Here is a 26198-nt window from a genome sequence, read left to right as displayed (position 1 = left end):
AAAGAGGGTTTAATTGAGGAAGGCCTTTTGGAGGAGAAACGGCTTTAATCCCCTCAAGCCGGTGCGCTAGTGCTCTCATTTTCAGTGCCCTTCTGCCAGTGCTGTAGTTGAAGTGCTCAAAGCCCTCTATTTATATTATATTTTTATTATATATAGTAATATATACTATTATATATAGTAGTATATATATTAAATATTACTCTAATTTGTACATGTTTAGTCTATTTATTTTATTGTTTTGTTCTCTGTCTCCCCCCTTCTAGACTGTGAGCCCGCTGTTGGGTAGGGACCGGCTCTATATCAATCAATCAATCAATCGTATTTATTGAGCACTTCTGTGTGCAGAGCACTGTACAAAGCGCTTGGGAAGCCCAAGTTGGCAACATATAGAGACAGTCCCTACCCAACAGTGGGCTCACAGTCTATATGTTGCCAACTTGGACTTCCCAAGCGCTTAGTACAGTGCTCTGCACACAGCAAGCGCTCAATAAATACGATTGAATGGATAAATGAATGTCCTTGTACCACAGCATTGCCTAGTGGGTAGCCCACGGGCCTGGGAGTTAAAAGGACCTGAGTTCTAATCCCCGCCCCACCACTTTTCTGCTGTGTGACCTCTGGCAAGTCACGTCACTTCTCTGTGTCCCGGGTACCTCACCTGTAAAATGGGGATTAATATTCTAAGTGCCAAGTGGGGCGTGGACTGTGTTCAATCTGCTTATCTTGAATCTACCCCAGCGCTCAGTACAGTGCCACGGTGTAGTGGACAGAGCCCAGGCCTGGGGGTCAGAAGATCGTGGGTTCTAATCCTGGATCAGCCACGTGTCTGCCGTGTGACCTTGGGAAAGTCACTTCACTTCTCTGCACCTCAGTTACCTCATCTGTAAAATGGGGATGATGATGATGATGATGGTATTTGTTAAGCGCTTACTATGTGTAAAGCGCCAGGGAGGTTACAAGGTGATCCGGTTGTCCCACGGGGGGCTCACAGTCTCAATCCCCATTTTACAGATGAAGGAACTGAGGCCCAGAGAAGTGAAGTGACTTGCCCAGAGTCACACAGCTGACAGCTGGTGGAGTCGGGATTTGAACCCATGACCTCTGACTCCAAAGCCCGGCCTCTTTCCACTGAGCCACGCTGCTTCTCAAAATTGCTTCTCCAAACTGATTAAAACTGTGAGCCCTCCGTGGGACAGGGACTGTGCCCAACCCAGTTTGCTTGTATTCACCCCAGTGCTTAGTGCCTGACACATAGTAAGCACTTAACAAATACCATTATTATTATTAATCAATCAATCAATCAATCAATTGCATTTATTGAGCGCTTTCTGTGTGCAGAACACTGTACTAAGCGCTTGGGAAGTACAAGTTGGCAACGTATAGAGACGGTCCCTACCCAACAGTGGGCTCCCAGTCTAGAAGGGGGAGACAGACAACAAAACCAAACATCAATCAATCAATCATATTTATTGTGCGCTTACTGTGTGCAGAGCACTGTACTAAGCGCTTGGGAAGTCCAACTTGGCAACATATAGAGACAGTCCCTACCCAACAGTGGGCTCACAGTCTAAAAGGGGGAGACAGAGAACGAAACCAAACATACTAACAAAATAAAATAAATAGAACAGAAAAATATGGAACGCTTCACGAATTTGCGTGTCATCCTAGCAAAATAAAATAAACAGAATAGATATGTACAAGTAAAATAAATAGATAGAGTAATAAATATGTACAAACATATATACATATATACAGGTAGCAGTGATCAAGAGCTCAATGCCCTCGTGCCAGCGCTCTAATGATCTATCGCACGATGCCCGGGTGGGCACGCTCTAGGGATCCAGTGCTCGATGCCCTTGTGGGCATGCTCTAGTGAGCAAGTGCTCGATGCCCTTGTGGGCACGCTCTAGTGATCAAGTGCTCAATGCCCTCACGGCAGTGCTCTTGTGACTGAGTGTACAATGCCCTGGGGTGAGCGCTCTAGTGCTCTAAGGCAGCCTGGCACCCCCCATCACCTCCACTTTTTACCCATCTTGCAGACGGTCCAGGCCACTCTCCCTCCCACTTTTGGCAACCACGGCGCCGGGAACACGGAGCCTTCACAACCGAAGAGGAGAACAAGGAGGCGGTCAATCGCTGCTTCACTGCTGGAACTCACGTTACACTCACCCTGGGTCCCTTCCATAACCCCACCCTGCCGGAGGAACTGTCCGGGACGCGGCTCTGAGATCGGGTATGAGCACCCGTTGGCCACCCTGGCTATCTACTTGGGGGGACTTGGCCACACTGGACTGGTTGCTCTTCCCCCCTCAGATCTACAGTATGGACTAGGAGGCTGCAGCCTGGGCACAAATCTCCCTTAACCCACGCTTGCGCACCCCTCTCTGCCCCCCGAGAACTACAAACAACACTACAGGGCACAAATTCACGATCCGATCGATCAATCACCCTCTACACCCAACGGACGCCCAAGCCGGCACCCGGTGGACACCCAGGCCGGCGTTCTGCATCTCGTGAATACTCAGGCCCGCGCTTCGCACCCTGCGGACACCAGGCCAGCGCTCTGCACACAGTAGATGCCCAGGCCAGCGCTCCGCCCATAGTCGACGCCCAAGTCAGCATCCCGCCCACGGCGGGTGGCCAGGCCGGCGTCCTGCCCATACCAGGAACCCAGATGGTGCTCGGTAAACATCACTGACGATGATAACCGTGGTTTTTTTTCCCTGAGTCACCACTTTTCCCGCAGTCCGAGAAGGAGCCCCAGCTTGGGTGATCTATTTAGGGGATGGAGAGGAAGGAGGATCATAAAACGACTACTACGAGGCACCAGAAGAGTCATTTCACCGGTCCTGAGGCCAAGCCGACCATCCGGAGTGCTCCAGCCCTGCCAGGTCGCAGCGGACGGCTTCCGACTGGGGCCCGGGCCTGGCCACCCGACACTTCTTTCCCCACAGAGTTCAGCGATGGAGGGAGGGAGGGTTGAACGGCTCTGCCCTTGAGGGCCCCAGGCTGCCCTCGCTGGGGTCAGCCCAATGGGCACAGCCCACCCTGGGAGTGACCACGCCCAGATCCCACCGACTGAGGCCCAGTCGGGACTAGGAATAATTCTCCCCTTTCTGCCCCTTACTCTACCCCAGGGACCCAGCTCGGACCATTTAACATCCCTGACTCTTGCCTCAGTGACCCATCTGACACCCTTGACTCTCCCCCAGTGACCCAGCACGGACCATCTCACCCCCAACTCTTACCCGGTGACCCAGCACTGACCATCTGACACCCCTGACTCTTCCCTCTCCATCTCTATCTCTCTTCCAGTGACCCAATGCGGACCACCCAACACTCCTGACTCGCCCCTAGAGACTCGGAATGGCCCATTCCACAACACTGACTCTCCCCTCTCCAACTCTGACTCTCCTCCCGTGATCCAGAACGGACCATCTAACACCTCTAACTTTCCCCCTCGACCAAGGACTGGTGAGTGTGGAATTCGTTGAGCGCCCCTTATGTGTTAAGCACCTGGTGGAAACAAGAAAATCAGCTTGTACACAGTCCCTGTCCCACATGAGGCCCAGTTTGAAGGGGAGGGAGAATGGGTACTTCACCCCCATTTTTTAGATTGGGGAACTGAGGCCCAGAGAAGTGAAGTGACTTGCCCAAGGTCACACAACAGACAAGTGGTCAGGATGAGAATGCAGATCCTTTGACTCTAGGCCTGGGCTCCTTCCGTGAGGCTCCACTGCTTCCAACCCCCAACTCCTCTGGAGCCAGTGGGGTATAAGGTTTCCTTGGGAAGGATTCTCTCTCTCCCTCTCTCTGTCTCTCTCTCTCCCTCTTTCCTCGGAGCAATTATCTCCCCTGACTCGCTCCTCTGGGCGCCTCCCAGCCCGGTGCGTGGGTGTGGGGTTCCCCCCACGTCTGCAAGTGATCTGAGTAGGCAAAGATGGTGTGTGCTTCCGAAGCGGGATGGCCCAGAGCCCATCGATGCCCGGTCCCCACACTGCCCCTCACCACACGCAGGGCACCTCCTCTTGTTCCCCCAGGCCTTCGGGCCTCGCATCGTAGGCCCGCTACACTTCTAGACCGAGCCAAGATTTTTTCCCAAGGTCGGGCCCCGAGCCAGCCCGCAGCGCCCCGGAGACCCAGGGGGGCGGTTTTCGGGGGTGCCTTGGGGAACGGGTCCAAGCCCACCCCTCAAATCGGGTTCCCGCGGCCGTTCCTTATTTCGACCTCCTAACAGCTCCCTGGCTTTTCCTGGCCCTTGCTGCGATCTTCCTCCCTGCGCTTGGGCTGACCGGGCCAACAGCGGCTTGGGTCCCCACTCCCTGGTCCCCCGAGGAAAAGGGGAGGCAACGGCAGACCGGCCTCCTCGCATCCCAGGACACGACCCTGCCAGAGGCGTCTTGGGGGTAGCAGAAATCCGGGCTCCGCTTCCTCCCCATTCCCGAGACTTGGCGGCTAGAGTGGCAGCGGACCGGCCGTGCCTTGGCCAAGCCGATGACCCACAAGGGGCCTCGGCCGCCGCCCCGGGGCCGGCCACCGGCCTATCGGACCGCGGCCTTGGCCGCCCTGTCTTCAGCTCCACCCCGGGCCCCTTTGGCTCTCTGCACCGCGCAGGCCCGCTCTGCACGTCAAGGGCTAATTCTAGACCACCGCCCGCTCACGAGACCCTTCGACGCCTCCGACCCCCAACCCGCCGCTCGGCCTTCTCTCCCCCGCAGAGCAGCTGTGACCTCGCAGGCGCGTCCCTTCCCCCCTCCCCCCGGCTGCCATCGTCCGCCACACGGGTGCTCTGGGGACCGAGGAATGGCCGCGGAAGAAGCCCCCGTCCCCGCCCCGCCCGACCATCTACGCGCTCCTCGGGCGGCCGCACGGCACGGGGGAAAGGGGACCGGCCAACTTCGTCCTGCTGAAGGGGACATTTCTGGGGGTCAGAGGATGCTAAATCACCCTCTATGCCCCTCAAGATTTGACGGCCACAATGCCCTGGCCGCTTTGTGGAGTGGGGGAGGCCTTCTGGCTGAGAGGAGCCCACCATCTCCAGACTGAGACCATCCTTTCTGGGAATAATTCTGGGGGGTGGGCCCAGAGTCCCTGGGTGACACCAGGGCCACTTGCTGCGGGGGACTGGCTGGGGGTGGGAGGTGGAGACGCATCGGTCGGCCCAGGGCCGGAGAGGGCCCACGAATGGCCCGCTGCGGCGTCCCTCGGCCCATCCAGTGGTCCGGGGCTGGCCGGGCCCCTCCCCCCTGCCCCCACCTTCCCCCCCAACCCCTGAATGTGACATTGAACAAAATGCTGCAATGCACCATTCACTGGGGCCCCGGGGGCTCAGCGGTGCTAGCTGCCCCGCACACTGCCACGTGGACGTGGCCGGGCTGGCCACCCGGGCTCCCCTCCGCGCCGGCCACAGCCAGCCCGAGCCCCTACCCCGCTGGGTTGCTGGGGCCATCTGGACGCTCCCCTGTTAGCGGCTGAAAGCGCTGATGAAGGGAAGGGGCCAGCACCCGCTGGCCCGGTTTGGGAGGAGGATGGACCGGCCCCTACGATGGGGATGGAGTGGACCACCCCACCCTGTGAGGGTGGAGGAGGGGATGAGGGTGGACCTCCCCGTCCGGTGGTCTGAGAGCGAGGATGGACCGCCGCACCCGGTGGTCGGGGAGGGTGGACTGGCGGGCCGCTCCGCCCGTTGGTCGGTGGGCGAGGACGGGCCTCTCCGCCCGGGTGGCTGGTGGGGGAGGAGGGGCCGCTCCTCGTGGAGGCTGGTGAGGGAGGACGGACCGCCCACCCGCCCCACCCGGTGCTTGGTGAGGGAGGATGGGCCGCTCCACCCGTTGGCTTCTTGGTGGGGAAGGATGGGCCGCCCCAACTGGAGGTTGGTGGGGGAGGGTGGGCCTCCCACAGGGTGGCTGGTGAGGACGCGCCGCCCCGCCCCACCCGGTGCTTGGTGAGGGAGGATGGCCTGCTCCACTGAGTGGCTCGGGGGGGAAGGGGGGTGAGGACGACGGACCACGGCACCCGGTGGTGGGAGGGAATGGACTGCCCCGTACGATGGCGCAGAGAGGGGCAGGAGCACCAGGGAAGGACAGGAAGTCTCCCCATGACCCCAACAACCTAAAGATCACGCTTCAAGGACCACCCCCCCGCCCCAAGCTGCAGGAGGGGAGCCATCCCCAGGAGGACGTGGACGATCCTCCAGTGGGCCCCGTCAAAACCAAGGGAGACGGACTCTCCGTCTCCCACGCCCAGACGAGCCCAAACCCAAGCTGGTCGGCTTCCGCTGAAAGCCACCGGGGCCGGCGGGCGGGGAGGATGGCAGATACACCCTCGGCACCCAAAGGTCACTGCTCAAGCATTGAGCCCAGGAGGCTGGGAGGCGGGGGTGTGGGGGGGGAGGAGGAGGGATGGAGACAGAAGGACAGAGAAGGGAGGGGCAGGCAGGGACCCTGCCCTTTCCTGTTAAATGTCCTTTCAAATTAAGAAAAAAAAAACCTTCTCCCCTCTCCCAGCTGCCGGCCACGCTCACCTCTGGCTAGATTTTCCCATCTGGGCATTTCCACCGAGTGCTCTCCTCCGGCTCGCGGTGCCGGGAATCCGGATCGCGCTAATGCCGACAATCTCGGGCGTTTCCGAAAGCCATCGCCGTGGCGACGCTGCCGACCGGGCTTTCGCCCCGGAAAACCGAGGAGAGGCTGGGATCTCAGAGCCCCCCCACCCCCCTCCGCCAGCACAAGCGACGCAATAAGATCTTTAAGACAAAGAGAGAGACAGACACAGAGAGAGAGAGAGCGAGAGAGAGAAAGAGAGAGAGACCGGCCGCAGAAACACGTGTCTTTGTTACAAATGGACGCACAGTGATTTTTCCCTGGAAGATGCACCCCCGGACTCCCAAATAAAAGGATATCAGAAAAGAATCCAGGTGTGCCCACCCTTACTCCAAGGAAAGGGCAGGAGATGAAGGGGTTCCGCTGCTTCCTTTCTGAAAGGGAGGGCAAGGTGACCGCTCAGATTCAGGAGGTCACGTCGTCCACCCCAAGCCCGGCAACGGCCACACCCCACCCTCCTACCGCCGAGGGGAAGCACGGCATCCGACGCCAAAGGGGAGGGGGTCAGCACGGGGCAAGGATGGGGGCGGTGGACCCGAGGTGGTCCTCGCCACGCCCTAACCTTGACCTTCCGCCGGGGTTGACCGACATCCATCCCGGCCCCCCTCCTCGAGGAGGGGGACAACGAGGCTCGGTCTCCCCGCCCCGGAGGGTCGGCCCTCGGCTCCGGCCTTCCCTCTGCCCGGCTGACGCGGCCCGGGACCGGAGTCACTCCTGGTGCCCACACGTGAACGGGTGCGGGCGTCCGGGTGCGGGCGCTGGGGGTGGACATCTCGGTGAAGGCTCATCTGGAAAACCAATCGACCGACACAACCATCCCCGATCACCCCGCAGAGGCCTGTCAGCCGCTGAGGGATGAGGGAGAAGCGGCGGGGACGGAGGGGAAGGTCCCCACTCCCTTCCTATCTGGCTGAGGCCTAGTCCGGCGGCTGCCCGGGCTCCCCTTTCCCCCGGCCCGTCTACCAGGGGGATGACCCGATTGAAAAAGGAGAACCAGTCATCACCCCATCCAAATCGCATCCGCGCGGGGAACGGCGAGCGGAGGCCATCCCCGCTCTGGGTCAGCCCCCGGACCCTCGCTGGAAAATTCTGAGGAAGGAGCTGGCGGACGCTTCGCCGGTCTGTCAACTTCGTTCAAGATGATTTACGTCCTCCCTCCGCCCGCCCCGGCCCCCGCCGCGCCCCCTCCCCACCCCAGATCGCCTCGCCGGCTTGCGGGCCCTGCCTGACTGGCACAATCTCCCGGCGGGAGGAGAAGAAAGGAAAAAGGGAAGAGAAAAAGGATCACCTCCCCGGCCCCCCCGTCCCCACCCCGCCCCCCTTTTCCAGAGGAGGAGAGACCGAACAGATGTTTAAAGATAGCTCCCGAGGAATCGCGGTGAGCCGGAGTCAGCGATGTAATTAACACCTATTTATAAAAAATAATTAAAGTTGTGACTGCCACAAAGAGCGGCGGAGATAATCGGGCCCCCTCCCCTTTTGCTATTTTTTTTTTAATTTTATTTTACACTGTTTGCGGTGCCCCCACCTCCCTGCCACCTGCTCCTCTCCGCTTCCTCGCGGCCCGTTTCCCTGACAACCTTTCACTGGCTGTTCCCGCGAGCGCTCCCTTTCCGTCCAGCCCCTCGGTGTAATCTTATTTGTTTTACAGCCAGCGGGACAAGCGTTCAGACAAAGACGGGCCCCGCTAGGACGGGGGGCCGGGGCCCGGCTTTGTCCCCGGCCGGTCCCCGGATCCGGGGTCGGAGGTTGGCCGCGTTGTGGAGGGAGGGGATGGGGATGGGGGGGGTTCTCTGAATTCCCCACGTTCTGCTCCCCACCACCCCACCATCACCACCGCAAGACCCCTCCCCGTATCCCTCGCGCTCAGCATCTTTTCTGAGCCGGCGCCTCTTCCTTCCGCCTCCTGGGCCTGCTCTGCGCCAATCTCAAGGTGAACGGGAGAGGATGGGGGTCAACATCTCCGTCCCCGTTCCGGAGCTGGGGTTTGGGTTTGGGGGGGGACGTGAGATGAAAGAAACCACCTAAAAATAGGAGCACGGCTTTCGCAGAAAGGGCGGTCTGGTTTCTCCGCCGGGCGGTGGGGTCCCCATTGTCACCACCACGGGCACCAGCGGCGGGGAAGGAGGAAGGGATGTGGCTCGAGGTCGTGGGGCTTGCGGTGGTGGGTGGGTGGGTGGGTGGCCGGGCCCGGGGGACCTGACACGACACCGTACCGACAGCCACCCCGGGATCCGCCAGAAGGGACCGACCTGGCTGGGGCGGGCGATTAATGGAGAACGGGAGTGGGAACATCCGACATCACGCGCGGAGATGGCTGGAGGAGGAGGAGGAGGAGGAGGAGGAGGAATTGGCGTGCGACAAGATTAATGGCCGGCGATGATATTTATGATTTTACATCCCCCTCCCCCCGGCCCCGGCCCCCGCCACACCCACCCACCCATCCTCCCACCGGGCATCCCTTCGCCCCCGCCGGGGCCTGCGGACGGAGCCCGCTCCTCCCCACCTGCCCGCGCCCGCTTACCATTTTCAAGCCTCTCCACTCCATCTGGGGGCCTCGGGACGGACCCTGGCGGTCGTCCGTCCCCCCCCCACCCCGCCCCCACGCGCCGTGGCGGATGCAAAAGAAGCGTTATGTAAAAGCCGACATTCCTTCTTCCAGCCCCGCCGCTGGGGACCAGCCACAAGCTGACACACGCACGGCTCACACACACACACACCCCAGACACACGCTCACACACTCACACAAGCCACCGCCTCTTTCTGTGAGGTCACGATGGGGGACACTCGGGAGCGCGGTGCGTTGGGGCGACCGGGCCGGGGAGAGGGCCAGGCCAACTGCGCAGTCCTTGGCCCACCCTGGGCCCGCTCCCCCGCGCCTCTGTCTGCCGCTGCGTGGGCACCGCCGGTGGGGCCCCAAAACAGCCAGCCTGCGTCCCCCTCCCCCCACCTTGGTGCGACCCCCCCCCGTCTCCCCGACGCCCCCATTGCGGAGCCTTTCGTTTGAGGAAAAATGACAATGACCTTAAAATGACAAAGTGTGGCCGGCCCCTCTGCCTGTCGTTAAAGGAACCGCAAGCCGCCGGCTACACAAAGACACGGTCGACGGGAGGACCCAGCCCCCCGCGGCCCCCCGAAAACCGAAGCTACGACGACACCAGCCGCGACCCCCGAAAACCAAAGCTCCGGCCCCGCAGGCCGCGACCTCCCGACTCCCCCAGTTCCACTCCGGTGCGGCTGAGCATGGAGGGTCCATTCATCCCTGTCGCACACTCCCATACACCCAACACAAACACACACACACACACACGCCCAACTCCCCTCTGGTCCGAAGGGCGTCCACCCTGACGACAAGATCGCAAATCTCCAGATACCTACCATCACCATTCTTATCGGCAAATAGTGGCTGTCACAGGCTTTTGACTCTTCTCCTCTTTAAGCCCAGCAAAGGTGGTTTCGGGGTTTAAAAAAAAAAATCTTTTGTTTGGATTATTATTACTATTTTTTAAAATGATCCACAGAGCACAGTGTGGGCGTTTGGGCAGCGAACCAATTAAAAAAAAAAAGGGGGGGGGGGAGGAAGGAAAAAAAAAAAACCCAAGGCTCAGTGTCAAAGCCCCCCGGTTCTAGGATGGAGAAGAGAAGAACAACTGAACAGGGCTCTGCTGAAATTGGCTTGCAGCTTCTCCGTTTTGCATCCATTTATGGGGACCATCTGTCAGCCGGAGCCGGGATCCCATTGGCCGGGGAAGTCGAGGGAGGCGTTGCAACATCAGGTGCTATTGAAATTAGCTCCCGCCAGATTGACGATGTTAATGATTCGGTGACCTCTACAACAACAGAGACCAGATTTCTGAACTGCTTCTTGTGTCTAGTAATTAAGGCGCAGCTGAAGAAATGACACACACGCACACACACGCGCTCACACTCACACACACGTATTACTGTTATTATCACTGTTATTCCCCCCCCCCCCCGCCCTTTTATAGACCCAGATCAAAAGTCACGGAGCAACCGCAGGTCAGGATGTAGAGACCTATGGAGGGGCGGTCCCGCGGATGGAGATGCGGGGTGAGGGAGCCACCCCACTTCGATGCCGCCACCATCTCACCTCTCCCGGGTACGGCGTTCGAGGCCTAGAAGTGTTTGGCCGCCTTAACATCCTCGCCCGTTGCTTTCGAGAGAAAACCACGCCCGTTGGCCGGCCGGACGGACACGAAAGTGGTCCATGGGCTAGGCCGGCCGCCTCCGAGCGCCAGCCGTGCCGGCCGCGCCGTTTTGACGGGTGGTGATGGCTGACGGACCCCGGCGGCGGAGTCTGGCCGGCGGAGTCCGGCCCGTGGGTCCCGCCTCCGCTGTATCGGCGGAGTTGGCCGGGAGAGGGATGCAACAGCCTGGACCACAGCTCCCTCGCGGCGTGGGCCACGGGGTCCCCGGCTTTCTCTTGTCACAGACCACCGGGCCCCGGCTCTCTCTTGTCACAGACCACCGGGCCCCGGCTCTCTCTCGCTTCGGGCCTCCAGGTCCCGGTTCTCTCTCACTTTAGATTGTCAGGCCCTGAATCTCTCTCCGAGGACCACTAGGCCCCATCTTTTTCTCACCGCGGACTGCCAGGCCCCGGTTCTCCTTCTCTGCACACTGCCCGGCCCCGGTTCTCTCTCGCCAGGGACCGCCGGGCTCTGGCTCTCTCTCTGCCGACAACTAGGCCCCATCTTTCTCTCGCCGTGGACCGAAAGGCCTCGGCTCTCTTCATCTCCCCCTTTCAGACTGTGAGCCCACTGTTGGGTAGGGACTGTCTCTATATGTTGCCAATTTGTACTTCCCAAGCGCTTAGTACAGTGCTCTGCACATAGTAAGCGCTCAATAAATACGATTGATGATGATGATGATGATCTGTGGACTATACTGTCTGGCGTTAAAAGAGCTTGTAAAACAGATGCTTTGGAGACTGGACCGTAGAAACCAAGTATTCCTGGGCTCATAACAATACTAATGACGGCATTTTTTAAGCGCTCACTATGTGCAAAGCACTGTTCGAAGCGCTGATGATAACGGCATTTATTAAGCGCTTATTACGTGCAAAGCACTGTTCTAAGTGCTGGGTAGGTTACAAGGTGATCAGGTTGTCCCACAGGGGGTTCACAGTCTTTTACAGATGAGGTAACTGAGGCCCAGAGAAGTTAAGTGACTTGCCCAGAGTCACACAGCTGACAATTGGCGGAGTCGGGGTTTGAACCCATGACCTCTGACTCCAAAGCCCATGCTCTTTCCACTGAGAACTGTCACTTTCCACTCCTACGTCTCTGACATTTCTTCAGGTTTGTTCGCTGGCTTCTCTTTTACCTCTCATCCCGTAGAGATGCCGCGTGGCTCGGTGGAGAAGAGCCCGGGCTTTGGAGTCAGGGGTCATGGGTTCAAACCCCGGCTCCGGCAATTGTCAGCTGTGTGACTTTGGGCAAGTCACTTCACTTCTCTGGGCCTCAGTGACCTCATCTGTAAAATGGGGATTGAGACTGTGAGCCCCCCGTGGGACAACCTGATCGCCTTGTAACCTCCCCAGCGCTTAGAACAGTGCTTTGCACGTAGTAAGTGCTTATTAAATGCCATCATCATCCTGAAACTGTGGATGTCCGGCATCTATTTCTCTTTCTATTCTCTTCTATTTCTAGGTCTCCCCCTCTTCTCACTCTACACTCACTCGCTGGGGAACTCATCCACTTGCATGGGTTTGCACCTAGAGAAGCAGCGTGGCTCAATGGAAAGAGCCTGGGCTTGGGAGACAGAGGTCATAGGTTCTAATCCCGGCTCCACCACCGGTCAGCTGTGTGACTTTGGGCAAGTCACTTCGCTTCTCTGTGCCTCAGTTACCTCATCTGTAAAAGCCTGTGAGCCCCCGTGGGACAACATATTTATTACTCTATTTATTTATTTATTTTACTTGTACCTATCTATTCTATTTATTTTATTTTGTTAGTATGCTTGGTTTTGTTCTCTGCCTCCCCCTTCTAGACTGTGAGCCCACAGTTGGGTAGGGACTGTCTCTATATATAGGGAAGCTTGTACTTCCCAAGTGCTTAGTCCAGTGCTCTGCACACGGTAAGCGCTCAATAAAGACGATTGATTGATTGATTGATTCTCTGAGCCTCAGTTACCCATCTGTAAAATGGAGATTAAGACCGTGAGCCCCACGTGGGACAACCTGATCACTATGTATCCCCCACCCAGTGCTTAGAACTGGGTGGGGGAATCTATATATAGGGAAGCTTGTACTTCCCAAGCATTTAGTACAGTGCTCTGCACACAGTAAGCGCTCAATAAACACGATTGATTGATTGATTGATTCTCTGAGCCCCAGTTACCCATCTGTAAAATGGAGATTAAGACTGTGAGCCCCACGTGGGACAACCTGATCACTCTGTATCCCCCACCCAGTGCTTAGAACTGGGTGGGGGAATCTATATATAGGGAAGCTCGTACTTCCCAAGCGCTTAGTCCAGTGCTCTGCACACAGTAAGCGCTCAATAAACACGAGTGATTGATTCTCTGAGCCTCAGTTACCTCATCTGTAAAATGGAGATTAAGACCGTGAGCCCCACGTGGGACAACCTGATCACTTTGTATCCCCCACCCAGTGCTTCGTACATAGTAAGCACTTAACAAATACCATCATTATTATTATTACAGTGGACCGCCAGGACCCGGCTTCCTCTTCTGGAGGCTCGGGAATCGCGGGGTGGCCGGTACGCCCCTCCGCCTGAGCTCCGCGTGTGGGAGCCCGCCTGAGGGGTTCGCCCGGACCCCCGCTCCCCTTCAGGGGATACGGCAGCTTCGGCTGCTCTCCACCCAGTGAGGGGTTGACTCCACTGATGCGGCCACGCAGGGGGAGAGCTCCCGTGGATCCACCACTCTTAATAAGCTAGGTGCTGTCCAGACTGCTCCTACGGGCTTGCCCTGGCACTCTCGGGGTGCCCGCTGTGGCTCCCGCCGACTCCCACCCGTGTCTCGCATCTCCCGCTCCCAGAGAAGGCGGCCCAACCCTGGAAAATCCCGTCTTTGCTCAGCTTCTTCCAGCCCCAACGAGGCTCCAGCCACCGGGCACGCCTCGGGTGCCTCTCTCCCTGAGGACTCTCCCCAGACTGAGCCCCTTCCTTCCTCTCCCCCTCGTCCCCCTCTCCATCCCCCCATCTTACCTCCTTCCCTTCCCCACAGCACCTGTATATATGTATATATGGTTGTACGTATTTATTACCCTATTTATTTATTTTACTTGTACATATCTATCCTATTTATTTTATTTTGTTGGTATGTTGGGTTTTGTTCTCTGTCTCCCCCTTTTAGACTGTGAGCCCACTGTTGGGTAGGGACTGTCTCTATGTGTTGCCAGTTTGTACTTCCCAAGCGCTTAGTACAGTGCTCTGCACATAGTAAGCGCTCAATAAATACGATTGATGGTGATGATGACGACTGTGTGGTCCAGGCAGAATATCGTCCGATACATCAATAGTATTTATTGAGCGCTTATTGTGTGCAGGGCACTTTACTAAGCATTTGGGAGAGTACAATATGACAATATAACTAACCTGTTCCCTGCCCACAATGAGCTTACCGTCTAGAGGGTGAGACAGACAATATAAATCAATAAATCTGTGCACATGAATGCTGTGGGGCTGGTAGGGGGAGATGAATAAAGGCAGCAAATCAGGGTGACGCAGAGTAATAATAATAATGATGGCATTTATTAAGCGCTTACTATGGGCAAAGCACTCTTCTAAGCACTGGGGAGGTTACAAGGTGATCAGGTTGTCCCATGGGGGGCTCACAGTCTTAATCCCCACTTCACAGATGAGGTAACTGAGGCCCAGAGAAGTTAAGTGACTTGCCCAAAGTCACACAGCTGACAAGTGGAGGAGTCGGGAGCAGAAGGGAAGCAGGGAAGCAGCGTGGCTCAGTGGGAAGAGCCCGGGCTTGGGTGTCAGAGGTCATGGGTTCTAATCCTGGCTCCGCCGCTTGTCAGCTGTGTGACTTTGGGCAAGTACTTAACATCTCTGGGCCTCGGTTCCCTCATCTGTAAAAGGGGGATTACGACTGAGAGCCCCACGTGTGGGACAACCTGACCACCTTGTATCCTCCCCAGCGCTTAGAACGGTGCTTTGCACATAGTAAGTGCTTAACAAATGCCATCATTATTATTATTATTAAGGGAGTTGAAGAAAAGGAAAAGAAGGCTTAGTCAGGGAAGACCTCTGGGAGGAGATATGCCTTCAGTAAGGCTTTGAAGGGTTTTCTAAAAGAACTGAGAAAACAGCACCGCGGCCATTTTTCGGTTGACGCTCCTCTGCCTCTCTGCCTGCTCCTGGTCCCGACCCGACAGCGACGAAAGCAGGACCCAGACCCCGTTGGCCAACCGCGTTCAGGGACCATCTCCCGTTATACCGCTATATCATCCTCTCCCAAGCGCTTAGTACAATGCTCGGCCCGCAGTAAGCACTCAGTACCATTGATCGATTGACCGATTCCTCCCGACGGCCCCTTGGGGTCTGGCGGTGCCCCAGGCAGGCCGGTCCCTCAGCCCAGACGGGACACGTCCACCCCCTCCCTCCTCTTCCTCCCTTCAATACCCTATTGAGAGCTCACCTCCTCCAAGAGGCCTTCCCAGACTGAGCCCCCCTTTTCCTCTCCTTCTCCCCATCCCCCCCGCCTTATCTCCTTCCCCTCCCCACAGCACCTGTATATATGCTTGTACAGATTTATTACTCTATTTTACTTGTACATATTACAATATTAAATACTATTCTATTTATTTTCTTAATGATGTGCATTTAGCTATAATTCTATTTGTTCCAACGCCTTGACACCTGTCCACATGTTTTGTTTTGTTGTCTGTCTCCCTCTTCTAGACTGTGAGCCCGTTGTTGGGTAGGGACTGTCTCTATATGTTGCCAACTTGGACTTCCCAAGTGCTTAGTACAGTGCTCTGCACAGTAAGCGCTCCATAAATACGATTGAATGAATGAATGAATGAATCCTGGGGTCTGGCTGCTCGCTCCCCCTTCCCCGCACCCCTCCCGGCCCCGGCCCTGGGAACTGCTCTCCCTGTCCCCTGAATGAGTGGCCCTGAACCTCATTAATGTGGTTAATGAGAAGCAGCGTGGCTCAGTGGAAAAGATCCCGGGCTTTGGAGTCAGAGGTCATGGGTTCAAATCCCGGCTCTGCCAATTGTCAGCTGTGTGCCTTTGGGCAAGTCACTTAACTTCTCTGGGTCTCAGTTACCTCATCTGTAAAATGGGAATTAAGACTGTGAGCCCCCATGGGACAATCTGATCACCTTGGAACCTCCCCAGCGCTTAGAACTGTGCTTTGCACATAGTAAGTGCTTAATGAATGCCATTATAAATAAAATAAATAATGTCCATCTCCTGTCCAGGCCGGCCGTGGCAGCTACTGGTTCCGCGCCCCTCACGTAATAATAATAATAATGATGATGGTATTTGTCAAGCGCTTAATATGTGTCGAGCACTAGTTCTAAGCGCTGGGGTAGATCCAAGGTAATCAGGTTGTCCCACGTGGGGCTTACAGTCAATCTCCATTTTACAGATGAGAGAACTGAGGCCCAGAGAAGTGAAGTGACTTGCCCAAGGCCACACAGCTGACAAGGGGCAGACCTGGGATTAGAACCCACGACCTCTAACTCCCAGGCCCGGGCTCTTTCCACTAAGCCACATGGGACGAGATGCACCACAGCAGGGGGCTGACGCTGTGCATCAACCCGAGGGGGGGTGGGGGCGGGCCCCGCATACTACACGTGCACACCCACCCACCCTGTGACCGCACAACCGGTGTCTCTTACAGCCCCCTTTCTAGACTGTAAGCTCGTTGTGGACAGGAAACGTGTCTTCCAACTCTCTTTTTATTGCTACAGTGCACTCTCCCAAGCGCTTAGTACAGTGCTCCGCACACTGTAAGTACTCAACATATACAACTGATTGTCTCTGGCAGTGGAAGGTAAAAAACGAATGGACGCGTGGATTCCAGTCCCTGTCTTTCCTGAGAAGAAAATCACCTCCTTCGTAGATGTATGTTGCCAATTTGTACTTCCCAAGCGCTCAGTACAGTGCTCTGCACATGGTAAGCGCTCCATAAATACGACTGAATGAATGAATGAATGTATGGAAAAAAGTTAAGATGGGAAGAAACGCGGGAAACGTAAAAGGAAAAGCGTAGATGCCGGGCCCAGGAAGAAAGACAAGGTAGCATCTCGTAGCGCGACACAGCCTGCTGATTTCCAACATCTCACCGCCGATTTTGTTTTTAGGGAAACAGCTAAAATCCTGAGGAGAGTGTTCTTTGACTCTTCTTCAGCCGGTGGAGGAGGCCTCCCCACCTCCCCACCCCCAGGGATCCCTGAGCTGAATGCCCCCCGACTCTCCCCTCTCCATCCCTGACTCTCCCGTGGAGAGCCCGCATGGACCATTCATGGTTTCACTGCATCAGTAGAAATCGGTGCCTGTCGCCTGCTGCGTGTTAAGCACTTGGAACAGGAAGATAAGGAGTGACTGCCCTCAAGGAGCTTCCAGTCTAACGAGGGATTCACTCATTCGATCGTATTTACCGAGTGCTTACTTTGTACTTGCTTGGGAAAGTACGTCACAACAATTAACAGTGACGTTCCCCGCCCACAGCAAGCTTACAGTCTAGAGGGGGGCAGACGGATATCAATATAAATAAATAAATTACAGATATGTACGTAAGTGCTGTGGGGCGGGCAGGGGGAAGGCAAAGGGCAGGGCAACATAGAAGGGAGTGGGAGATGAGGAAAAGTGGGGCTTAGCCTGGGAAGACCTCTTGGAGGAGATGTGCCTTCAATAAGGCTTTGTGAGGGTGGGAGTAATTAATTGTCTGGAGGATTTGAGGAGGGTGGGAGTAATTAATTGTCTGGAGGATTTGAGGAGGGAGGGCGTTCTGGGCCAGAGGTAGGATGTGGGCCAGGGGTCGGCAGCGGGACAGGTGAGATGGAGGCCCAGTGAGAAGTTTAGCAGCACCAGAGGAGCCAAGTGTGCGGGCTGGGTTGAAGAACGAGAGAAGCAAGGTGAGGTAGGAGAAGGCAAGGTGATGGAGGGCTTAGGAGTTTGTGTTTGATTTGGAGGTGGATGGGCAACCACTGGAGGTGACATGCCCTGAACCTTTTTGTAGAAAAATGACGCGGGCAGCAGAGTGAGGTATGGACTGGAATGGAAGTAGGCTGATGCAATAATCCAGGAGGGCTAGGATGCGTGATTGTATTAATGTGGTAGCAATTTGGATGGAGAGGAAACGGCAGATTTTAGCGATTTTCTGAAGGTGGGACCGACGGGATTTTGTGATGGATTGAATACGTGGGTCGAATGGCAGAGAGGAGTCATGGATAACGCCAAGGTTATGGGCTTGGAAGACGGGAAGGAAGGTGGTGCCGTCTACAGTGTTGGGCAAGTCGGGGAGGACAGGGTTCGGGTGGGATGATGAGGAGCTCTGTTTCGGAAATGATAAGTGTGAGGTGACAGGAGGCCATCCAAGTAGAGACATCTTGAAGGCGGGAGGAGATGCGAGACTAGAGATGAGGGCTGGAGATACAGATTTGGGTCTCACCTGCATAGAGGTGGTAGTTGAGGCCAGGGGAGTAAATGAGTTCTCCAAGGGAGTGGGTGGAGATGGAGAATAGAAGGGGACCCAGAACTGAACCTTGAAGGACCCCCACAGTTAGGGGGTGGGAGGCAGAGGAGAAGCCCGGCAAGGAGACTGAGAATGAATGGCCAGAGAGCTGAGAGGAGAACCAAGAGAGGACAAAGTCAGTGAAGCCTAGGTTGGAAAACGCTTCCAGGAGAAGGGGATGGTCCGCAGTGTCCAAGGCAGCTGAGAATCAATCAATCAATCAATCGTATTTATTGAACGCTTACTGTGTGCAGAGCACTGTACTAAGTGCTTGGGAAGTACAAGTCGGCAACACATAGAGACAGTCCCTACCCAACAGCAGGCTCACAGTCTAGAAGTCACGGAGGATTAGGATGAGATCCCGGCAGGTACAAGCTGTTCTCCAACTGTTTGGCCTTCTGGTGGGGGGAGGAGAACTAAGTAAGCTAGGGCCTCCTGGGTGACCTCGAGCCGGTACTTAACCTCTCTGTGCCTCATTTCCTTTCTCTGTAAAATGGGAATAAGATCACCCTATTTCTGGGGTGGGAGGGACAGACGGCCTCAGGTTGTGAGCCCTCCGTGGGGCAACCTGATCACCTTGTAACCTCCCCAGGGCTTAGAACAGTGCTTTGCACAGAGTAAGTGCTTAACAAATGCCAGTATTATTATTATTATTATTATGGACGGAGGAGTGGAAGGAGGGAGAGAGAGGAGGAAGGAGAGAGAGAAAGAGGGGGAGAGGACGGGAGGGGGGAGGGAGGGAGGAGGGAGGGAGAAGTCCCCACCAGTTTCCAAGTATTCATTCATTCATTCATTCAATTGTATTTATTGAGCGCTTACTGTGTGCAGAGCACTGTCCTAAGCGCTTGGGAAGTCCAAGTTGGCAACATCTAGAGACGGTCCCTACCCAACAGCGGGCTCACAGTCTAGAAGGGGGAGACAGAACAAAACAAATTAACAAAATAAAATCAATAGAATAAATACATACAAGTAAAATAAATAGAGTAATAAATACGTACAAACATCTATACATATATACAGGTGCTGTGGGGAGGGGAAGGAGGTAAGGAGGGGGAGGAGGGGGAGAGGAAGGAGGGGGCTCAATCTTCTATGTCCAATCTGATTACCGTGTATCTACTCAGTGCTTGGAACATAGTAAGCACGTCACAAATACCATTAGCATTCTCAATATTTCATCCTGCCTGTCTAGAGAGCAGACCAGCTTTCCCCCTGTCCCCATCTTCACACTCTATTTATTTATTTATTTATTTAATTTATTTATTTTATTTGTACTCTTATTTGTACATATTTATTCTATTTATTTTATTTTGTTAATATGTTTTATTTTGTTCTCTGTCTCCCCCTTCTAGACTGTGAGCCCACTGTTGGGTAGGGACCGTCTCTATAGGTCGCCAACTTGGACTTCCCGAGCGCTTAGTACAGTGCTCCGCACACAGTGAGCGCTCAATAAATACGACTGAATGCATGAAGCAGGTGTCACCCCAACCTCCCCACCCCCAGATGCAGCAAAAAACATGAAGCAGGAGTCACCTCCCCACTGCAGCAAGGCCAGGAAGCAGGTGTTACGTTACTGCCCACCCCTCCAGGATGTAGCAAGGGCATGAATAATCATAATCATAATAATAATCAATCGATCAATCGTATTTATTGAGCGCTTACTGTGCTCAGCGCTTGGGAAGTACAAGTTGGCAACATATAGAGACAGTCCCTACCCAACAGTGGGCTCACAGTCTAAAAGCATTTATTAAGCGCTTACTATGTGCAAAGCACTGGGGAGGTTACAAGGTGAGCAGGTTGTCCCACGGGGGGGCTCACCGTCTTAATCCCCATTTCACAGATGAGGCCCAGAGAAGGGACGTGACTTGCCCCCAGTCACCCAGCTGACAAGTGGCGGAGGCGGGATTTGAACCCATGACCTCTGGCTCCAAAGCCCGGGCTCTTTCCGCTGCTTCTGAGCAGATCGGGGTCGCCCCCCGACCCCCTGGGGCTGCAGGAAGGTCACGAAGCAGGTGTTGCCGACCCCCCCCAGATGCAGCGAGGACGCCAAGCAGGTGTTGTGTTGTCTCCCCCGCTACCCCCCGCCTGGATGCAGCAAGGACACGAAGCAGGTGTGCGTCCCCCCCACCTCCCAGGCCGCGGCAAAGACACGAAGCAGGTGTCCTCCGCGCCCCTCTCTGCCCCTCTGCCGCAAGTTTATGAAGCAGACGCCCCCCAGCCCGCTTGCAGCAAGGGCCCGGTCCACCCCTCCCCTCTCTGGGGGGCTCTTCATTCATTCATTCAATCGTATTTATTGAGCGTGTGTCTACACTGTGAGCCCACTGTTGGGTAGGGACCGTCTCTATATGTTGCCAACTTGGACTTCCCAAGTGCTTAGTATAAGCGCTCAATAAATACGATTGATTGATTATCATCATCCTCATCATCATCAATCGTATTTATTGAGCGCTTACTATGTGCAGAGCACTGTACTAAGCGCTTGGGAAGTACAAATTGGCAACATATAGAGACAGTCCCTACCCAACAGTGGGCTCACAGTCTAAAAGGGGGAGACATAATAATATTATAATAATGTTGGTATCTGTTAAACGCTTACTAGGTGCCGAGCACTTTTCTAAGCACTGGGGTAATCAGGTTGTCCCACCTGGGGCTCACAGACTAAACCCCCATTTTACAGAGGAGGAAACTGAGGCCCACAGTCACACGGCTGGTAAGTGGGGGAGCCGGGATTAGAACCCACGACCTCTGACTCCCAAGCCCGGGCTCTTTCCATTGACGCCTGTCTATTTGTTTTGTTTTCATTCATTCGTTCGATCGTATTTATTGAGCGCTTACTGTGTGCAGAGCACTGTACTAGGTGCTTGGGAAGTCCAAGCTGGCAACAGATAGAGACAGTCCCCATGACCTCTGACTCCCAAGCCCGGGATCTTTCCATTGACACCTATTTGTTTTGCTTGCATTCATTTGTTCAATCGTATTTATTGAGCGCTTACTGTGTGCACAGCACTGTACTAGGCGCTTGGGAAGTCCAAGTTGGCAACAGATAGAGACAGTCCCCATGACCTCTGACTCCCAAGCCCGGGCTCTTTCCATTGACACCTATTTGTTTTGCTTGCATTCATTCGTTCAATCGTATTTATTGAGCGCTTACTGTGTGCAGAGCACTGTACTAAGCGCTTGGGAAGTCCAAGTCGGCAACAGATAGAGACAGTCCCCATGACCTCTGACTCCCAAGCCCGGGCTCTTTCCATTGACACCTATTTGTTTTGCTTGCATTCATTCGTTCAATCGTATTTATTGAGCGCTTACTGTGTGCAGAGCACTGTACTAGGCGCTTGGGAAGTCCAAGTCGGCAACAGATAGAGACGGTCCCTAACCAACAGTGGGCTCACAGTCTAGTAGGGGGAGACAGACAACAAAACAAAACATATTAACAAAATAGAATAAACATGTACAAGTAAAATAAAAAAATAGAGTAATAAATAAGTACAAACATATATACATATAAACAGGTGCTGTGGGGAACGGAAGGAGGTAAGGCAGGGGGGATGATGATCTTCTAGACTGTGAGCCCACTGTTGGGTAGGGACCGTCTCTATATGTTGCCAACTTGTACTTCCCAAGCGCTTAGTCCAGTGCTCTGCACACAGTAAGCGCTCAATAAATACAATTGAATGAATGATGATGATGGTATTTATTAAGCGCTTACTGTGTGCAAAGCACCGTTCTAAGCGCTGGGGAGGTTACAAAGTGATCAGGCGGTCCCACGGGGGGCTCACCGTCTTCATCCCCATTTTTTCCAGATGAAGTAACTGAGGCCCAGAGAAGTGAAGTGACTTACCCAAAGTCACCCAGCTGACAAGTGGCGGAGCCGGGATTTGAACCCATGACCTCTGACTCCAAAGCCCAGCTGACAACTGGCGGTGCCTGGATTTGAACCCATGAGCTCTGACTCCAAAGCTGAAGCCCGGGCTCTTGTACATATTTATTACTCTATTTATTTATTTATTTTACTTGTACATATCTATTCTATTTATTTTATTTTGTTAATATGTTTGGTTTTGTTCTCTGTCTCCCCCTTCTAGACTGTGAGCTCACCATTGGGTCGGGACCGTCTCTAGATGTTGCCAACTTGGACTTCCCAAGCGCTTAGTACGGTGCCCCGCACACAGTAAGCACTCAATCAATACGATTGATTGACTTCCCAAGCGCTTAGTCCAGTACTCTACACCCAGTAAGCGTTCACTAAATATGATTGATTGATATCTAATTATTTTATTTTAATATGTTTGGTTTCACAGTCTTTTAGACTGTGAGCCCACTGTTGGGTAGGGACTGTCTCTATGTGATGCCAATTTGTACTTCCCAAGCGCTTAGTACAGTGCTCTGCACATAGTAAGCGCTCAATAAATACGATTGATTGATTGATTGATTGATATCTATCTATTTTATTTTAATATGTTTGGTTTTGTTCTCTGTCTCCCCCTTCTAGACTGTGAGCCCACTGTTGGGTAGGGACCGTCTCTCTATGTTACCAACTTGCACTTCCCAAGCGCTTAGTACGGTGCCCTCCACACAGTAAGTGCTCAATAAATACGATTGATTGACTTCCCAAGTGATTAGTCAAGTGCTCTGCACCCAGTAAGCGCTCACTAAATATGATTGATATCTATTTATTTTATTTTAATATGTTTGGTTTCGTTCTCTGTCTCCCCCTTCTAGACCGTGAGCCCGCTGTTGGGTCGGGACCGTCTCTAGATGTTGCCACCTTGGCCTTCCCAAGTGCTTAGTCCGGTGCTCTGCACACAGTAAGTGCTCAATCAATACGATTGATTGATATCTATCTATTTTATTTTAATATGTTTGGTTTTGTTCTCTGTCTCCCCCTTCTAGACTGTGAGCCCACTGTTGGGTCGGGACCGTCTCTAGATGTTGCCAACTTGGACTTCCCAAGCGCTTGGTCCGGTGCTCTGCACACAGTAAGCGCTCAATCAATACGATTGATTGATATGGGACCGTCTCTCTATGTTACCAACTTGGACTTCCCACGCGCTTAGTCCGGTGCCCTGCACCCAGTAAACGCTCAATCAATACGATTGATTGATATCTACCTATTTTATTTTAATACGTTTGGTTTTGTTCTCTGTCTCCCCCTTCTAGACTGTGAGCCCACGGTTGGGTCGGGACTGTCTCTATCTGTTGCCAACGTGGACTTCCCAAGCGCTTAGTCCGGTGCTCTGCACCCAGTAAGCGCTCACTAAATACGATTGATTGATATCTATCTATTTTATTTTAATACGTTTGGTTTTGTTCTCTGTCTCCCCCTTCTAGACTGTGAGCCCACTGTTGGGTCAGGACCGTCTCTAGATGTTGCCAACTTGGACTTCCCAAGCGCTTAGTCCGGTGCTCTGCACCCAGTAAGCGCTCAATCAATACGATTGATTGATATGGGACCGTCTCTCTATGTTACCAACTTGGACTTCCCAAGCGCTTAGTACGGTGCTCTGCACCCAGTAAGCGCTCAATCAACACGATTGATTGATATCTACCTATTTTATTTTAATATGTTTGGTTTTGTTGTCTGTCTCCCCCGTCTAGACTGTGAGCCCACTGTTGGGTCGGGACCGTCTCTAGATGTTGCCACCCTGGACTTCCCAAGCGCTTAGTCCGGTGCTCTGCACCCAGTAAGCGCTCACTAAATACGATTGATTGATATCTATCTATTTTATTTTAATATGTTTGGTTTTGTTCTCCGTCTCCCCCGTCTAGCCTGTGAGCCCACGGTTGGGTCGGGACCGTCTCTAGATGTTGCCAACTTGGACTTCCCAAGCGCTTAGTACGGTGCTCTGCACACAGTAAGCGCTCAATCAATACGATTGCTTGATATGGGACCGTCTCTCTATGTTACCAACTTGGACTTCCCAAGTGCTTAGTACGGTGCTCTGCACCCAGTAAGCGCTCAATCAATACGATTGATTGATATCTACCTATTTTATTTTAATACGTTTGGTTTTGTTCTCTGTCTCCCCCTTCTAGACTGTGAGCCCACGGTTGGGTCGGGACTGTCTCTGTCTGTTGCCAACGTGGACTTCCCAGGCGCTTAGTCCGGTGCTCTGCACCCAGTAAGCGCTCAATCAATACGATTGATTGATATCTACCTATTTTATTTTAATACGTTTGGTTTTGTTCTCTGTCTCCCCCTTCTAGACTGTGAGCCCACGGTTGGGTCGGGACCGTCTCTAGATGTTGCCAACTTGGACGTCCCAAGCGGTTAGTACGGTGCTCTGCACCCAGTAAGCGCTCAATCAATACGATTGATTGATATGGGACCGTCTCTCTATGTTACCAACTTGGACTTCCCAAGTGCTTAGTACGGTGCTCTGCACCCAGTAAGCGCTCAATCAATACGATTGATTGATATCTACCTATTTTATTTTAATACGTTTGGTTTTGTTCTCTGTCTCCCCCTTCTAGACTGTGAGCCCACTGTTGGGTCGGGACCGTCTCTAGATGTTGCCACCTTGGACTTCCCAAGCGCTTAGTCCGGTGCTCTGCACGCAGTAAGCGCTCAATCAATACGATTGATTGATATGGGACCGTCTCTCTATGTTACCAACTTGGCCTTCCCAAGCGCTTAGTACGGTGCTGTGCACACAGTAAACGCTCAATCAATACGATTGATTGATATCTACCTATTTTATTTTAATACGTTTGGTTTTGTTCTCTGTCTCCCCCTTCTAGACTGTGAGCCCACGGTTGGGTCGGGACTGTCTCTATCTGTTGCCAACGTGGACTTCCCAAGCGCTTAGTACGGTGCCCCGCGCACAGTAAGCACTCACTAAATACGATTGTTTGATATCTACTTATTTTATTTTAATACGTTTGGTTTTGTTCTCCGTCTCCCCCTTCTAGCCTGTGAGCCCGCTGTTGGGTCGGGACCGTCTCTCTACGTTACCAACTTGGACTTCCCAAGCGCTTAGTACGGTGCTGTGCACACAGTAAGCGCTCGATCAATACGACTGATTGATTGATTGGCTTCCCAAGCGCTTAGTCCGGTGCTCTGCACCCGGGAGGCGCTCACTAAATACGAATGAATGAATGAAGGAATGAATGAATGAAGGAGGGGGCTGCGCGTGGGGCCTGAAGGACTGACCGACTGACTGACTGACTGACTGACGGCCTGACTGAGGGGGCTCGCGCTGCAATGGCGCCGTTTCCCGGGCGGGGCACGAGGCACGGGGCACGTGCGGGGCACGAGGCCCCTGAGGCGGGGGGGGGGGGGGGTGTCGCACAACGGGGGCGGCCGTTCCTCACCTGCGGTTGAAGGCGCATTTTCCTCGGTCGGGTCGGGGCGTGTCGGGGCGTCGTCGTCGTCGTCGTCGTCGCCGCCGCCGCCGTCGGGGTGACCCCGGGCTCCCGTCGGCGAAGCCCCCTCCCGCCTCACCGCCGGCGCTAACGAGCGGAGGGCGGCGCACGTGGAAGGGGGCGGGGCCCGACCAAGCCCCGCCCCCGCCCCGCCCCCGGAGTAGCGCGCCGCACGAGTTCACCAGCCCGACGACGCCCCGCCCTCAGGGAGCCGCCCCCTCGGGGGGCGGGGACCACGTGCAACGCATGCGCAGTGGGACCCCTCCCTCTAGGCCCCGCCCTCAGGGAGCCGCCCTATGGGGGCGGGGAGAACGTACAACGCATGCGCAGTGGGACCCCTCCCTCCCCCCCGCCCCGCCCCTCCTTCTAGGCCCCGCCCTCAAGGAGCCGCCCTATCGGGGGCGGGGGCCAAGTGCAGCGCATGCGCAGTGGGACCCCTCCCTCCCGCCCCCGCCCCTCCATCTAGGCCCCGCCCACAGGGTGCCGCCCTATCGGGGGGCGGGGACCACGTGCAACGCATGCGCACTGGGACCCCTCCCGCCCGGCCCC

General features: G+C 54.7%; 1 protein-coding gene across 4 annotated transcripts in view; it reads right to left on the bottom strand.

The window, feature by feature from the left end:
- ELAVL4 (ELAV like RNA binding protein 4) overlaps window positions 1-25669 on the bottom strand; it is a 78349-nt gene extending 52680 nt beyond the window's left edge. The window contains exons 1-2 of one of the 4 annotated variants that reach the window (XM_038760411.1): window positions 10254-10390; window positions 9981-10035 (exon numbers count right to left, since the gene is read on the bottom strand). In XM_038760411.1, the coding sequence (XP_038616339.1) occupies window positions 9981-10035; window positions 10254-10375 (177 nt within the window). In that variant the 5' untranslated portion in view covers window positions 10376-10390. Of the gene's footprint in view, window positions 1-9126; window positions 9205-9980; window positions 10391-25598 lie in introns of those variants that run through there. The other 3 variants (XM_038760409.1, XM_038760410.1, XM_038760408.1) reach the window with 3 other exon arrangements.
- Between the last annotated feature and the right edge of the window lie 529 nt (window positions 25670-26198).

The sequence above is a fragment of the Tachyglossus aculeatus genome, chromosome 18, assembly GCF_015852505.1.
Source record: "Tachyglossus aculeatus isolate mTacAcu1 chromosome 18, mTacAcu1.pri, whole genome shotgun sequence".
Taxonomy (NCBI): Eukaryota; Metazoa; Chordata; class Mammalia; order Monotremata; family Tachyglossidae; genus Tachyglossus; species Tachyglossus aculeatus.
This window is presented reverse-complemented; position numbering and strand designations above follow the sequence as displayed.